Source organism: Plecotus auritus, assembly GCF_963455305.1.
Source record: "Plecotus auritus genome assembly, chromosome: 7".
Classification (NCBI taxonomy): Eukaryota; Metazoa; Chordata; class Mammalia; order Chiroptera; family Vespertilionidae; genus Plecotus; species Plecotus auritus.
Genome location: NC_137774.1, coordinates 144,542,767 through 144,560,598, shown reverse-complemented (window position 1 = coordinate 144,560,598; position 17,832 = coordinate 144,542,767). Strand labels below are relative to the sequence as shown.

The 17,832-nt window shown below is 37.0% G+C and overlaps 1 protein-coding gene across 5 annotated transcripts in view; it reads left to right on the top strand.

The window, feature by feature from the left end:
* KIF2A (kinesin family member 2A) overlaps window positions 1-17,832 on the top strand; it is a 72,061-nt gene that overhangs the window by 21,143 nt on the left and 33,086 nt on the right. For 4 of the 5 annotated variants that reach the window (XM_080681771.1, XM_080681772.1, XM_080681769.1 and 1 more), the window contains exon 2: window positions 17,553-17,647. In XM_080681771.1, coding sequence (XP_080537897.1) covers window positions 17,553-17,647 — 95 coding nt within the window. Of the gene's footprint in view, window positions 1-1,068; window positions 1,116-17,552; window positions 17,648-17,832 lie in introns of all 5 variants that reach the window. The other variant, XM_080681770.1, reaches the window with a different exon arrangement.

Sequence of the window (17,832 nt, the reverse complement as noted above, 5' to 3'; positions counted from 1 at the left end):
GATTTGAGATTTGTGGCACAGGGCAGGGAATGTACCCTATTCATCTTCATATTTCTATTGCCTTTACCATTTGAAAGAGGATATCTTACTCTGCCTGGGCTGGATAACAAAATACATAGACTGGGTGACGTAAACAACAGACATTTATTTCTCACAATTCTGGAGGCTGGGAAGTCCAACAGAGATCATGGTGCTGGTTGATAGGATTCTTGGTAAGAGCCTTCTTTCTGTCTTACAGATGGCTATTTTCTCATTGTGTCCTCACATGGTAGAGAGGCATCATCTCCCTTTTCCCCTCATAGAGCCACAAGTTCCACCCTGGCTGGCGTTGCTCAGTGGTTAGGGCATTGGCCTGTGCACTGGAGGGGGTCAAGGTTTTGATTCCAGGTCAAGGCCAGGTCTGATCCCCATCCCTGGTGGGGGTAGGGGTGGAAGGCAACCAATGGATGTGTCTGTGTAACATCAATGTTTCTTCTGTCTCTCTCCCCCTCTCCCTTCCCTTTCCTTCCCTTCCACTCCTTGGGTGAGTATTAAAAAATTTTTATTTTAAAGCCACAAGTCCTGACCTTAGGGCCCCACCTGAAGACCCCACCCTCATGTCCTCATCTAAACCTAATTACCTCCCAAACACCATCACATTGGGATTTAGGATTTCAACATATGAATTGGGGGGGGGGGGGGTGTTGGGGAATGCAATTCAGTCCATAGCAAAAGAGTTGTGAGTAAACGTTCTGAATATGGACTGCTGTTCAAGACCACAGCATCACCCATAATGCACAAATATATTTGTGTGGTGGCTAAGAATGTGACTTTTAAGATTAAATTAATTTATTTTCAGTTAATCTCTCTCCACCATGTGATGACTGATTTAATGTTGTACTAGTGTGACCAAGATTCAGCGTTTTCAATTACGATTTTATCTATGCTTGTAGCAGTTTTATTTTAATGTTTAGGTGTAAGTATCATTATTATCTGGCTCATTTCTCCTTTCTTTTCTGGTGACAAGATACTTTTTTAGAATATGTGTATTTAAAAATCACTTATGATGTGTTTATAACATTCTTTAAGGTTTCCAGGGAAGCACTTCTGTCTCATTATCCTGGAAGACAGGAAAGGTAGGCTACTAGCCTCTTTATCAGTGAGATGTGTTGTTTTGTGTTTTTCTTTTTAATATTCTGTGTTACTAGTCTGCTTGGTATCAGTACTACATCAGCAGCTTTTATTAAACACTTACTTATTGCATCCAGTCACCTGAATTCAGGCCTTAAGTTCCCCTAGGGCAGTGTTCTGTTGACTAATGAGTTTGCCATCGACTGTCATATACTACCCTTTACCTCTTTGCACACAATATGCCACAATTGCCTAATCCTCACAGCTTCCTACTACATGGTAACATTTAGTCTACAAAGGGTATTAGAAGGGTCGCTGAAAACCAACTAGAATGGCTGAACATTTTTATTATGTTTTTCTTTGCAGCTTTCTTAGTTATGTTTAAATTTTGTAAATATACATACAGGACTACATTGTGTGGTATACTGCTGTTGAAAAACATTCTAAAAGATCCTTATCTCTTGTAGGATGTATTTAAGCATAAGAGAAGATAACTACATACAGCTATGAAAGGATCACATAGTGCAGCTGTATTGGTTTGGAATTCCCTTTTGAGTAAATAAGAATTTAAGCCAGGGAGCAATTAGATAGATAGCATTGCATTAATATATCCAGCAGAACATCTGTAAAAGGCAAAACTTATTTCTCAACCAGTGAATTAAGATACATTTCAGATATCCTGTTACCTAGGGGAAATGTAGATATGAAGAATGGCCTTTTAATTAAAATGTGTTGTGATTTAGTTAGTTAATAAACTTAGTTAAAAAAAAAACTGAAATTTTTAATGCTTTTTTTCCTTTTTCACTAGTTCAACTGGAATCCTAATCATATAACTTACCATGATTTTAGAAATTCAGTTTTTATGTTCTTTTTCACTAGTGGTTTTGAACAGTTTTTAATCCTCTCTTTCCCTACCCCCAAATACACAGAATAGTATCAAGAAACAAGTGATGTAATACTTTTTAATGGGATCATAGCTCCTTTATGACATTTTTCCTTATTATCTTTGTGCACATTGAGAATGGAAATTTTCTAAATAGCTGCACAATGAGTCCTTCTAAATGATAATTCTACTAAATTGTTAGTGTGCAGTGTGATTCAATCATCACTGAAACCCTAAAAAGATCCAGTTTCCCTGTCACCCCAAAGAAACTGAGCAGTATTAATTTTTTAGATCCACTTCAAAACAATGAACAGAGGAGGTAAGAATTTGAAAACTAGTTTATAATATGAATGAAATTTGTCTGTTCTTAAAATATATACACTGAGTGGCCAGATTGTTATGATTTCTGAACGCATAATAATCTGGCCACTCAGTGTGTGTGTGTGTGTGTGTGTGTGCATGCGTGCGTGCGTGTGTGTGTGTGTGTGTGTGTGTGTGTGTGTGTGTATTCGAGGCCGGTGAATGAATTTGTGCATGGGTGGGGTCCGGCCAGCCTGGCCAGGGGGTGGGGACATGGGCAGTTGGACGGCCTGCTTGCTGGTCAAATTCCTAGTCGAGGGGATAATTTGCATATTAGCCTTTTATTATACAGGATATACACTGAGTGGCCAGATTATTATGCGTTCAGAGATCATAATAATCTGGCCACTCAGTGTATATTTCTATTGATTTCAGAGAGGGAGAGAGAGAGAGAAACATCAATGATAGAGAGAATCATTGATCAGCTGCCTCCTGCACGGGAATTGAGCCCACAACCCGAGCATGTGCCCTTGACTGGAATCGTACCCAGGGTCCTTCAGTCCACAGACTGACGCTCTATCCACTGAGACAAACTGGCTAGGGCAAGTTTGTCTCATTTTTAAGTTCTGTTTTCTTCATGGAAATTCTTAACTGTCTCATACTCATTTTTTTCTTTTTGTGTCACAATTCCAGCTCTATGCTTACAATCTAAGAAAGGAAATGTTAGAACTTTAAATTTACTTATAAACAGTAACATCTTAAATGTGATAAACTAAAACAAAAAAGTCTCTATGTTTGGCAAAGTAACATTCCCCAGGGATTTACTAAACAGCAACAGCACTGTTACCATTGTCAGCTGAGGTAATATTTATGTCCTCCTCTAACAGCTTCTTGTTCCACCAAAGTTATTGAAGAAGGTGTGACACCTTCATAGTCCTCATTAAGGATTCTTTGCTGCTTAGATTACCTAACAAAACCTGGATATCAGAGTTTGGGAGTTTGACTTGTGTTGGATCTCCTATAATCTCCAACAAATCACCAAATTCTTTTCTGTCCTCATTTACTGGTTAGTGGCATCTAGGAACAGATTTACCATTTGAGAGAATATAAATATTAAATTATAAACTATTTTGAGGTAGTTGGCAAGAAAGAAAAATTGTATGAATATTACTGTGTATTTAGCAATGTTTTTTATTTTCTAAATAATGCTTTTTTAATAGTGTTTTTTGATTGTCATATTTAGTCTTTCTATTTTAAAGCAGCATTTTGGCAATCTCCATTTTCCTAACTTTTTGCCATTGGATATTTTCGTGTTCCTGAAGGAACGTCCTTTTAGAATTCTTTTTAATAAGTTAAGAATTGTATCTGTTTTAAAACAGGTTTAAAACAAACCTCCTTAGACAACAAAAGCTAATTAACATGTTTTGCCATGACAACTTGGAAAGATGCACTCAAATTTTTGAATTTGCATTCTGCACTGGTACTTGGTTCTTACAACTAAATATACAATTGACTTATTTTATTACAATTAGTATTTCATTCAAATTTTAAGAAAAAAAAAGAGATACCTGTTTATTTTAATCAATCACATGATATGAAGTCCCAAAAGTATTTAAATATGTTTTCAGATAATTTATCAAGCTATCTAGTTTGGTCAGTACTTACTTATTGGGGGAGGGGGGGTTACTTTGTAAGTTATATAAATGTCTAACCACTATGCTGTACACCTGAAACTAATATAATATTGAATGTCAACTGTAATTGAAAAAAATTAAAATTAAAAAAATAATTTATCAAAATTCCCTTCTAGTAGGAACTTACTTGTAAGAAAGTGCTTCTTTTAGATATTTGTTTGCCAGCTACTTGGGATAGCATATGTATTTTACTCACCCTCTGGAAATAAACATTATTCTGCCAAGCATTTGTTCTGAATGTTATTTTATGCTAGTAATTCAGAATAATATTTATATCTTTGGTCTTCTGGTGAGAATAGATATTGATGTTTCTTTTCCTTAGTCCTTGCTTGTGAAGGTATAGAAGGAGAAAACTAGATTTTAGTACTATTTTTTAAAAAGTCAATAAAAAAGAGCCTTCAAATTATGCAACAATATTCTGATTGAAAATTGAGGTGACTAGAGCTTTTAAATATACTTGAGAATGATATATTTTAATTTGTTAGCATAGAAACTGGATTTTTGTATTAGTTTTTATTACATAGCTATATATACATAAATGATCAGTGACTTACTAGTTGCTTCAGTGATTTATTAATTTTAAATAGATTTTTAGATAATAACATTTATAAAGCATTAACAAAAACAGATTTTATCGCCCTAGCCGGTTTGGCTCAGTGAATAGAGCGTCGGCCTGCGAACTGAAAAGTCCCAGGTTCGATTCCGGTCAAGGGCATATGTCCGTGTTATGGGCTCAACCCCCAGTAGGGGACTTGCAGGAAGCAGCCAATCCATGATTCTCTCTCATCATAGATGTTTCTATCTCTCCATCATCATTCCTCTCTGAAATCAATAAAAATAAATCTTTAAAAAAACATTTTATCAACCTTAAGGGGTTTGGAAGTCACCATTATAAGCAATCTCAGAATTCAAGTTCTATTTTTACTCTTGTTTTAGTTGTTTTATTCATACATGATTTGGTTTTGAAATTTTTATTAAGGTGTTAACTATTTTAGAAGTATCAAAGAAAATTTAAAATAGCTCAGGAAGAACTGAAAATGTTTAAGGGAAGACCTGACACATGTATGCTTACGTATATTTCAACTATATGGTAATTAGAAATAGAAAAAAACATGGAGTTTGTAATTCTAGGTATGTAAAAAACAGCAGCAACCTTTTTTAGGGTCTGAAAAGAATTGATTGTTGCTTTTTCATATTTTTCCTAATATTCTACCACTGTATCCTTTTAATAAAATGCATATATTTGTTAGCATTTTAATACTCATAATGTTGTGTTATTAGTGTTCTTGGCTATTTTATTTTGGCTCTTCTGCATTTGCAACCAAGTTATACTTTATATGCTAGACAAGGTTTATGCCAGTCTAATTAGTTGCTGGATTTCTTAGCCTCACAGCTGCTGTGAATTCAGCTGTGAACTAGGAAACATATAATAGGATCCTGTTTTCAAAGACCAAAAGACTATTGTCAGCATGTAAAACTTGTTTTTGACAGCTCAGTAAATATATGAGATTTTATGGCAAGTTAAATAGCACCAATAGCAATCTTAAGTAACCATTTTAATTTTAAAGGTTAGAAAGCCCATAAATACAGAATTCATATATTTATTTTGGGTCACTGGGGCAGAGGTGGCTTGAAATCATGTTTGTTCTTCTGTTAAGTCACTTGTCGGTTTTTTATTTTTAAAAAATTGTTTGTCTCATTTACTTACAGATATTAAAAAGTTGAGATCTGAACTATTCTCCCTGTTATTTCACCATAACAAAATTACAACTTAAATTATATAAAGGTATTTTGTAAAATGAACTAAGCATAAAGTGCCTTTGAAATAAAGATTATTTCAAAATATTATATATTTATATGATTTGATTTAGCAGGTAATATTTTTATAAGTTACCTTGACATCTAAATTTGGGGTGAAATTTACATTTCTCTTACTTGAACCAAATGAAATTGCCATTTTTAGGTTAAAATGGGTTAATTTTTTCTTAGAATTACTATGGTTCTCATATGGTTTGATTATATTTGAAAGTCTATTTTCAATAGCAGAAACCTATGACTATCCTGTTTTTATTTTTAAATGTGTTTTTTAAATGTATTGGTTTCAGAGAGGAAAGGAAAGGAGGGAGAGAGAGGTAGAAACATCAATGATGAGAATCATTGATTGGCTTCCTCCTACACACACCCTACTGGGGATCAAGCCCACCATGTGCCCCGACCAGGAATCAAACCATGACCTCCTAATTCATGGGTCAACGCTCAACCACTGGGCCACACCGGCTGGACAGTAGTGTTGATTTTGCCCTAGCTGGTTTGGCTCAGTGGATAGAGCGTTGGCCTGTGGACTGAAGGGTCCCAGGTTCGATTCCAGTCAAGGGCACATGCCCAGGTTGCAGGCTCAATCCCCAGTAGGGGGCGTGCAGGAGGCAGCCGATCAATGATTCTTTCTCATCATTGATGTTCCTATCTCTCTCTCCCTCTCCTTTCCTCTCTGAAATAAATAAAAATATATTTTAAAAAATAGTGTTGATTTTATTTAATAGTGTGAATTTACAGTTTTCAAATCTGACTCCCATTTTCTATTAATACTAGAGGCCCAGTGCATGAAATTTGTGCACAGGTAGGGTCCCTAGCGGCTGCTGGCCAGGGCCTCCCTTCCCCAACTGCCAGCTGGGGCCTCCCTTCATTTCGCACTGCCCCCTGGTGGTCAGCGCATGTCCTAGCAAATGATCAAACTCCCGAGGCGACACTTTATATATTAGGCTTTTATATAGATAGATGACATGTGACAAAGATGCTTTGGGCTTCTGGTTAAAATTGTACAGTGAAGTTCATGTATTGGCATCTTTCTGCCTCAGATACATAAAAGAAACCAAAAAGGCATAACTGAGCTCAAGAACAAGATATCACCAGGGAGCAGAAATCAATTGGAAATACTAAGGGATGGGTAGAGCTGAGCAGGCAAAGACTGCAAAAGTTTGACTCTGTAGGATGATAGGGGTACCAGGAGAAAAAAAATCAGAAAATCAGGTTCATTGAAGACAAAAATGCCAATAAAAAGTTGCTGCTGATTTGCTCCCTGGAGCTAAGTTTATACAAATTTTCCTCCAAGGGAGGCAGTCCAGTGCAATTAAAGTAGAAATACAGGGGTGATACCCAATCACTGAGTACTGGAGAAGTCATAACAATTATTTGTGGCTTTATTTAACCTGGAATGGCTTTTCAATTTTAGAAATCATTAACAGGATACCTAGAGATAAAGGAAATTAGAAAATAGTTTGAATTGAATAATAACAATACTACATATACAATGTGTAAGATGCTGCTAAAGCATTTCTTGGAGAGAAATGAGTAGTTTAAATGCTTATGAAGAAAAAAGGATAAAGATGAGGGATCCATCTTAAGAATTTCAGAAAAAAAATAGCAAAATCTCAAAGTCAGTTGAAAGAAATACTAGTAAGAGCAGTAATTCAGTATTTAATAACACAATAAAAGGTCTCAATGAAACCAAGTGTGTTCTTAGAAAGGATAAAATTGACAGATCTTAAGTGATACTTATCAAGAAAAAAAGTTGAAAAATTAGGAGTGAAAAAGTGACTATCATTACAGATGCCCCATGCATTCAAACATAATTATGAACAACTTTATGACTCAAATGTAAATCTTAAAAAAAAAGTGAAATTATCAAAACAGTTAATCCCATAGATATTAGGGAAATCAAATCTTCTCACAAATAAAACCCTAAGCCAAGATAGTTTTAACCAGTTCCTACCAAACCAAGGTTCAGTTAGTTCCAATTTTGCACTAATGATTCCAGAATAAGATTGGTATGAGAAAGGAAAACTGCTTGCCAGTATTACTCTTGATTAATGATGTAAAAATCCAAAACAAAATAATTCAGTGCAATTCCAATAAAAATCCTGTGTGTATGTGTGTGTGTTTTAGGTTATTTGATTTTGGGAACTTGACAAGATGATTCTAAAATTTATACAGACATGCAAAAAGCTAAGAATATCAAACTTTTGATGAACAAATAGACAGGAAGACTTATTTTACCAGATAGCAAGACTTATTACAAAGCTATAATAATTAAGGCAATATAATTTTGGTTCAGGAAAAGAGAAGTAGACTTATGCTTGCAAGTTTGAAATTTGACAGGTAGTGTTGCAAATAGATGAAGAAGGGCTTTTCACGATGCGGCTCTGGAACGATTTGTTTTCCATGGAGAGGGAAATGGAAATTGTGTTACCATTCTCAAAGATAAAAATGACAGTGGATTACAGTCTTGAATATAAAAGGCTTTGTAAAACTTTAAAAGAAACTAGCTTAATGACCTAAGTCTTGGAAGAACTTTGTGACATAAAAAGCCAGAATTGAGAAATATATATTTGACTTCAGTAAAATTAAGAACTTCAGGTCATCAAAAGATGACATAAAGGAAGTGAAAAGATAAGCCACAACTTTGGAGAAAATATTTGCGTTTCTAATTAGTTATTAAGTTAATACCAAGACTACATAGAGAAGTTATATGGAGAGAAGACAAAAACACACAAAAGGCTTGAATGACCAACAAAAAATGAAAATAGGCAAAACCTCATTAAGTCGGAGAGATTAGAACCACAATATGAGTTATTAACTGACAAATATTAATATTGTGGATGTGAAGTAATTGCTAGTGGAACTATAAATCATTACTGGCACAGCTAGTATAGGAAACATTGTTTCACTAATCAGAAAAGTTATATGTTTGTACTCTACATTTCTTATATATTCCAGAAAAATTTTGCATATTTGTATCAGTACACTGTATAAAAATGCCTACAGCACCTTTGTTCCAAAATAGCAGAAACACAAATGTCCATCAGCAGAAGAATAAATTTTGGCATATTCATATGTACTGAAAATGAGTGAATTATAGTTATATACAACATAAATGCATCTTTGAAAAATAGTGTTGTCACCTTACACCGTACACAAAAATAAACTCAAAATAGTTAAAGGACTTAAATGTAAGACGGGAAACCATATAAATCTTAGAAGACTCCATAGGCAGCAAAATATCAGACATATGTAGTGGCAATATCTTTATCAATACAGCTCCTAGGGCAATGGAAACTAAGAAAATAAACAAATGGGGCTATCTGTGTAGCAAAAGAAACCATCAAAACAACAAGGAAGCCCACTGCATGGGGAAACATTTGCCAATGTTATCTCAGCTAAGGGTTTAACCTCCAAAATTTACAGGGAACTCGTACAACTTAACAAAAAGAAGATAAACAACCCAATCAAAAAATGGGCGAAGGACCTAAATACTAAACACTTTTCAAAAGAGGACATACAGAAGGCTGAGAGACATATGAAAACATGCTCAGCGTCACTAATCATCTGAGAGATGCAAATCAAAATGACCTGTCAGAAGGGCTTTCATCAACAAATCAACAAATGACAAGTACTGGGGAGGTTGTGGAGAAAAAGTAACCCTCCTGCACTGCTGGTGGGAATGCAGACTGGTGCAGCCACTGTGGAGAACAGTATGGGGTTTCCTCAAAAAATGGAACTCCCACTTTTTTGAGGAAACCCCAAAAAAGTAATCCCACTTCTAGGACTATATCCCAGAAAGCAGAAACACTAATCAGAAAGGATATATGCACCCCTATGTTCATAGCACAGTTCACAATAGCTAAGATTCGGGAGCAGCCTAAGTGCCCATCAGATGAGTGGATTAAAAAACTGTGGTACATCTACACAATGGAATACTACGCTGCTGTAAAAAAGAAGGATCTTTTGCTATTTGCAACAGCATGGATGGAACTAGAGAGCATTATGCTAAGCGAAATAAGCCAGTTGGAGAAAGATAAATATCACATGATCTCATACTAGTAGGTGGGATATAATGAACAACATAAACTGATGAACAAAAATAGATCCAGAGACAAGGTAACATTGAACAGACCATCCAACCTCAGAGAGAAGGCAGGGAGTGGGGTCAGAGATCAACCAAAGGATGCGTGCATATTAGCAAAACCAATGGACACAGACACTAGGGTGGTGGGGTCTTGTCCTGGGGGTGGGGGAGTGGAAGGGGGAGTCAATCAGGGGAAAAGGAGACATATGTAATACTTTAAACAATAAAGAAAAGAAAAATAATGTTGTGCAAAGCCTTAAAGTACTGTCAGCTAAAAGTAGGCAAACTCTTAACATTTTTGTGTGTTACATTTGTAAGTGGTAAAACTGCAAAGAAAAGCCACTGTACGATTATCTCAAATAACAGATAGTGACCCTTCGGTGCGGGGAAAATGGGAGGGGGAGGGAGATCCATTTAAGGAGGGGACATAATGGGGTTTAGAGGTATTGTTTCTTAACCTGGTGGTAGTGGATACACAGGTGTTCTATTTTTTTTTTTTTTTACATAGACGTATTTATGATATAATTCACAATGAAGTATATAGGGAATCAGTGTCAAAGGGCATTGTTAGTGAGGTTGAAGTACAGGAATTTTCTCAAACAAGAAAAATGGGTTGGTATTTGGAGGGCCATATGGGAAGATAGTCTCAGATTCTGGGGAAAGATATGTCCAATCCTGATTTGTCTCTGAGATGTAGTTCTATATCTGTAGTTGTCTTACTAACACCTGTGCATGATTCCTATTAACAACTGAGACTTAAGATAAAGTATCTTATTGTTCCGGCATTAGTATCATTTTCCCAGTCATCCAAGCTCAAACCTTTTCTATTATATCTGTGTTAACACTAATCTTTTCCTTCGAAAAACCTCATGTAGATCTGTTCCTCTTTATTTTTTAAAAAAATATATTTTATTGATTTTTTACAGAGAGGAAGGGAAAGGGATAGAGAGTTAGAAACATCGATGAGAGAGAAACATCGATCAGCTGCCTCCTGCACACCTCCTACTGGGGATGTGCCCACAACCAAGGTCCCGGAATCGAATCTTTCAGTCTGCAGGCCAACGCTCTATCCACTGAGCCAAACCAGTTAGGGCTTTATTTTGTTATATTTAACACCTTTGTTAATGGGTGCTTACTCTTTGACTTTTTTTTAAAAAATATATTTTATTGATTTTTTACAGAGAGGAAGGGAGAGGGATAGAGAGTTAGAAACATCAATGAGAGAGAAACATCGATCAGCTGCCTCTTGTACACCTCCTACTGGGGATGTGCCCGCAACCAAGGTATATGCTCTTGACTGGAATCGAACCTGGGACCCTTCAATCCACAGGCCGATGCTCTATCCACTGAGCCAAACCGGTTAGGGCTACTCTTTGACTTTTGAAAAAAATCAAATCATAAATTTTTATTACAATCAAAAATGAGGTATTTGAGTATATCTTAATTGAACCATATATATAACAGTTGGTTTTAAAAACTTTAAAGGCAGATTGGGGAAAATCAGGCTTAAATTTTTTAGACACATCTTTTGGTAAAAATAATAAAAATTACGTGTTGCATAGGAACTGCAGATATTTCTGCTAATCTGATCCAGTGGCAAAAAGCAATCACCTAAGATTTTATTCAGCTCCCAACCTTTCATTCATTTCTTATTGATAGAATTTTATATTTATTTCTTCTTGAATGAATAAACTGGACCATGATGGCAATAAGTCAACAGTTTCTCAGTCCTGCCTCGCTAAACTTCTAGAGTTTAGTCTTAACTGGTGGACCAGCTGATTTTAACTCTGCTGCTTGTAGCTTAAGGTTTTCTCAGTGTCTTAATTGGTAATTGAAGTTGTGGAGGTACCAGTGTTGAGAATATTGCCAATACTATGTGTTCTCTCTTTGATTTTCTTTATCCTCTTCATTGCTAATTTCTCTAGGCTGTTTTTGGAGTTTAAGGTCCCTGTGAAATTGTGACCTATAGTCCTAATACAGATTTTGTCCCTCTGGTTTGCGTTTTCTCACACATCTAGTTATCAGTACACTATGTCACCTCTCCCTCCTTAGGAAATAGAGATACTGTGGTAGATGCTCAACTGTAGGAATGGTGGTGTTGGTCTTCCCTTTTGGTATATGCATACACTTTCCCCCATTTTTGTTATTTTGGTAATTCTATTGGTAATTGCATGAAAACCCCTACCTGTATTCCTTTCTTCAACAACCTCAACCACAGCCTCTTCATGTCCTCCTGGAAGTTATTCTCTTTGGTAGTCTGGTGTAGTCTTCTTTGGGGTCATTTCCTAATGATGGAATTATATCAATGTCATATTAAAACCATTTCACTTTTCCCCAAACCTTTGCTGTAATCTTCTTGTCCCCACTAGTGGGTATTACTCTTGGGAGGTTGCCAGGGGTGGTGGGGTTGGGGAGAGAGGCTGCTGGGTCTCAGCCTCACTACTCATGTTGTGGAGATGGTGGTAAAGGTGGGACTTGATGCAAGCAGTGGTAGCTCCTCCTAATATAGTGATGGTGGCCAGCAGGGCAGCTCATGTCTCTGCTGTCCATTCTCCATTTCTACTACAGTTAAACTCAATCTTTCTCTTTTTCATATCCAATGACAATATTGTAGATGCACTGCTTGGATCTCCCTTTAAGAAAGAACTTCTTTAGCCCTAGCCAGTTTGGCTCTGTCGATAGAGCGTTGGCCTGCAGACTGAAGGGTCCCAGATTCGATTTTGGTCAAGGGCACATGCTGGGGTTGTGGGCTTGATTCCCAGTAGGGGGCATGCAGGAGGCAGCTGATCAATGATTGATGTTTCTATCTCTCTCCCCCTCTCCTTTCTCTGAAATCAATAAAAAAATATTTAAGAAAGAAAGGAAGAAAGAACTTCTTTTACTCCAGAGAGGGCATTTAGCTGACAGACTTCAACTGTTAATACCTTTAGGCTCCTTAGTTTTTTAAAAAAATAATTTATTATAGAAAGTATTACAGATGTCCCATTCCCCCCCCCCCCCCACATTGATGTCCTCCCTAACTCCCCCAGGCCTTCACTATACACTCCTTAGCTTTTGAGTTGAGGTCTTGCTTTTCCTGGGAGTCCTTAGACAGTGACTGAGCACCCTGTGGGTACTAGGATATTTCTCTTTTGGCCCAGTGTGGGACTCTTCCAATTAGCAGTCTTTGCTCTGGAGCTCCTTGTTGGATTGGCCAAGACTTTGTCACATCTGTATCAACGTCTGAGGCTCTCTCTGCTCAAACCTGCATTTATATCTGTTGGTAATTGCATGGAAACACCATCTGTACTCCTTTCTTCAACAACCTCCACAGGTTTCAGATCTCTGTCACGATCTGAAAGTCGTCCATGCCCAGTCCTATTTCTTCCTTCTTTTAACTTTCACAATAAACCTCTTATCCTGTCTCAACATCTGCTTCCCAGAGGACCCAAATGATATATAATACATAGCACTTCTACTGCTTATTTACTTAATTTCTGTCCAAATCAAATTCGGTGAGTATTTCTTTAATTTTTTAAGCCCCTCTTTTGTGTCCTCCCAGTACTTTTCAGCTCATCATTTTCCTCCCCCCAAACATCTGCCTCTCCTCTAAAGTCTGCTTACCTCAGTAAATGGCACCACTGTCTACTCTTTTGCATTTACATTTTGTCTTTCACGTTTAAGTCCATGATCTATCTAGAACTTTTGAGGGGTGACAGGGTGGGAGAGTATTGTTTGAGATAGGGAGCAGGCAGTAAAATGGAGAATTACCAGTCAAGGATGAATGAGATCACAGAAGAAATGAGTAGTCAGATCATGTAGGGGTTTGTTATAGGTCATGAAAAGATCATTGGAAGAACTTTGGTTTTTACTCTTGTGTGAGATGGGGAGCCACTAGAAAGTTTTGAGCAAAGGGGTATAATATAATATGACTTAGTTTTTACTAGAAATGTATAGGCTTTCTATGGAGACTAGACATAAGGGCAAATAGTGTGGAAGGAAGGAAATTGACAAGTTGGGAGAGAATCTAGGATAGAGGCATGGGTGGCTTGCACCAAGTTGCTTGCAGAGGAATCGTTAAGAATTGATTGTCTGGGGCTAAGACTTGGGAATCATCATTTTATTTTGAAAAAGTTCCCTAGGAGTTTCTGATGTACAATGAGGTTTGAGAATCTATGCTACAGTTTATTAATTTTTTCAGGGGTGTTTTACATAGGCTTCTTCATCAGCTTAATATAGGGAAGTAGAGAAGCATAGTGATAATAGCAGCTTTTGCATCTGAACAAGGTTCAAATCTATGCTAATCAGCTACTTATGAGGTTCAGTTTTCTCCTTTTAAAAATGGAGATATATACTTGATAGGTATATTTATTACATTTAATGAACCATTATAGATTAAGTGAGCTTTTCTGTGTTGTCATACATGCTTATTGGAAAGTAGTTTAAAGAAAGATCTGGCCTATCAGATTGGTAAAAAAATTTAAGCTAATGTTCAGTTTCCATGAGGATGTGGAGAAATAGGTCCCATTGTTGGTGGGAGGGTAAATGGAGGGCAGTTTTAGAATATCAGTTTCAATTTATTTGACACATTAATTTTGCTTGTAGAAATTTTATTTATGGAAACATTCCATACCTGTGTACAGATACTCAGTGTAATATATTTTAATGGCAAACAGTTGAAAAAAATTTTAAATTTCACTTAGTAAAGAAATAATTAAATTGTAATAAATTTCTTTTATGGAATGCTATACAATTATTTAAATTACTAGTAGCCCGGTGCATGAAATTTGTGCACATTAAAAGGGAATTAATTAGAGGAAATATTTTAATATTGCTGTTTGTCCTTTCTCTATAATAGAAATGTCAGAGATGAAAGAAAATTAGTAAAATGTATATGAAAATCTTCCTCCTGTCAGAGTCTGGGGCGCCACGCAGGATCTAGAGTCAAGTCCCCGCTCACCACCCGCACACACTTCAAAAATGCAGGAGACCCAGACCCGGCCAGCCCCACCCCAGTCAAGCCCCTCCTGGCGTCAGGTCCCCCGTCCTGGCGCTGGGGCAGGGAGCGCAGGCTAAGGTTCCCCCAGCCAGGCACTGGGGTTGGGGAGGCACGGCCTGAGGTCCCCCATCAAGCCCCGCCGGGGAGGCGTGGCCTGAGGTCCTCGTCAAGCCCTGCCGGGGTGGGGGTCCCAGACCGAGGTCTCCTGGCCTGGGGCAGGGGGCATGGCCTGAGGTCCCCTGTCAAGCTCCACCAGACGAGGGGCGCAGCCTGAGGTCCCCCATCAAGCCTCGTGGGGCAGGGGGCATGCCCTGAGGTCTCCGTCAAGTCCCACTGGGTGGGGTGGCACAGCCTGAGGTCCCCATCAAGCCCCACCATGTGGGGGCTGTGGCCTGAGGTCTCCTGTCAACCGTCAAGCCCTGCCAGGCGGGGGCTCTGGCCTGAGGTCCCCCATCAAGCCCCGCCGGGCAGAGGGCGCAGTCTGAGGTCTCCCAGCCTGGGGCAGGGGGCACGGCCTGAGGTCCCTCACCCTGGCCAGGTGCCATGCAGCCTCAGGTCCCTGCTGTTCGGTCGTGACGTTATGGTGTCCTGGCTAATTTCCATATTCCTCTCTCTCTCTCTCTCTCTCTCTCTCTCTCTCTCTCTCTCTCTCTCTCTATATATATATATATATATATATATATATGATGGTTACTAGTATGTTGGTCTATCATTGAAATATTGCCAATCTATATTTTAGTTTTTTCATTTTTTTTTTTTAAATTAAATCTTTATTGTTTTCAGAGAGGAAGGAAGAGGGAGAGATAGAAACATCAATGATGAGAAAGAATCATTGATTGGCTGCCTCCTGCACGTCCACTATTGGGGATCAAGCCCTTGACCAGAATCGAACCTGGGACCCTTCAGTCCACAGGCTGATGCTCTCTCCACTGAGCCAAACCAGCTAGGGCTATATTTTAATTTAAAAACAAACAAACAACAATATATGACTTGAAAGTATTTATATCTTCAATACTTGAATTTTTGAAACAAGATTATATTTACTCTTCAGATTTTTATGTGAGACCATATAGAAAAGATATTGATTGTAAGTAATTTCATATTTAACAATACTTATAAAATTATAAGTATTCATGTTTCTTTAAGATACTGTATGCTTTTTTTCCCCCCCAATAATACTGTTTATGTGTTATATACCAGGGGTATTTTTCAGCTATTTAAAGAAATACAAATTATCCTAAAGTAAATTATAGATGTTCCAAGGACTTTATTTAGGGAATACATATGAAAATTTGATATGTATTCCCTAATATGTTCAGCATTTTATTAGATAATATTAAAGATGCAGCTGGGTAATAGTTTCCATCCATACTTGACTAATAATCAAATGAGTGGATAAGGTGAAAGCAGATGAAATAAGTAAAATATATAATTGTATGTGTATATATATGTATATATGTACATATATATGTATGTATGCAGTTGACCCTTAAACAACATAGGTTTGAACTGCGCAGATTCACTTATACATAGATTTTTTTTTTCCACTAAATACTTGTAGTGTTCCTAAGCTACAGATTTTGGTATCCAAAGTCTGGGAACCAACACCTTACAGGTACCAAGGGACAGCTAGGTTCAAAAGTGACAATCAGTAGGTATTAAATAAGCTATGATAAACAGTGGAATATTATGTAATAATTTAAAATAATTACGAAGGCCCTGGCCATTGTTGCTCAGTGGTTAGAGTGCCCACGCATCAAAGGCTCACAGGTTCACTTCCAGGTGTAGGGTTGTGTCTGGGTTGTGGGTTCATTCCTGACCATGTCTGGGAGTGTGCAGGAGGCAATTAATTAATGTGTCTTTCTTACATCAATGTTTCTCACATCCATGTTTCTCTCTCTCTCCCTCTCTGCTTCTCTCTCTCCTTCCTCCCCTCCCTCCGTCCCTTCCATCTTCTTTTAAAGCAATGCGGGTGGCAAGGGGGGGGATATCTTCAGGTGAGGATTAAAAATAATAATAATTACTTAGATGTATAGTTATTAACAGGTAAGATCCACACCTATTAAGAGAGGGAAAACCAGTTTAATACATAAAATATAATGTTCTTTCTTCACATGGTAAATACTAGAGTCAGCAGAGAAAATAAGGAGTAGAATTGATTTTGATAGGCCAAATGCAGAAAAAGAGCATTTTAGATTACATTTCCCAACCTTTTTGGACTCTGATTTCTTTTCTCAATAATTTATATTCATATCATTAATGTGTATAATATGATAATGATTTTTAAGTTAAAAAGTATTTTGTATCAGTATAGTATTAAAAATTGCTCTAAGAATTTTTATTCAACGTTCAACAGAGTCATTGTTGACTTACATAGTAAGGAAACTTTTTAATAATTAAAACTACTTAACAGTATAAGATTTCAGGTATTCTATGTCATGGTGTAACCATTTATCATGTATGCTCAAAATAAGTGTAAGCCAATGTCTTGAGTTCCTGGTTTTGACAAGTAGATTGATTTGCTACTCAGTGTTCATTCCCTAATCCCAAAAGTGTGTGGGAAATGCCTTGTAAGAAAAGCAATATGATAGTCTTACTAGTTTGTAAATTATAAAATTGTATTTGACAGTGTTAGGCATTCTATAATTTATGACATTTTAAAAAATTGTATTTTATCCTTCTTAGGCCGAATACATCAAGCAATGGTAACATCTTTAAATGAAGATAATGAAAGTGTGACTGTTGAGTGGATAGAAAATGGAGATACAAAAGGCAAAGAGGTAAGATCAATCACTGAATTAAATCTTATTTTTAGACTTATTAGTTTTTTTAATATAAAGCAAAACAGAAAAGTGTATAATTTTTATATAGTATGTGTGTCATTCCTTAAAAAGCATTCAACTGATTAAAAAAAAAGTCTCTCAAACAAAGGTCAGTTTCTCCTGTATATCTTATGTGATTGGAC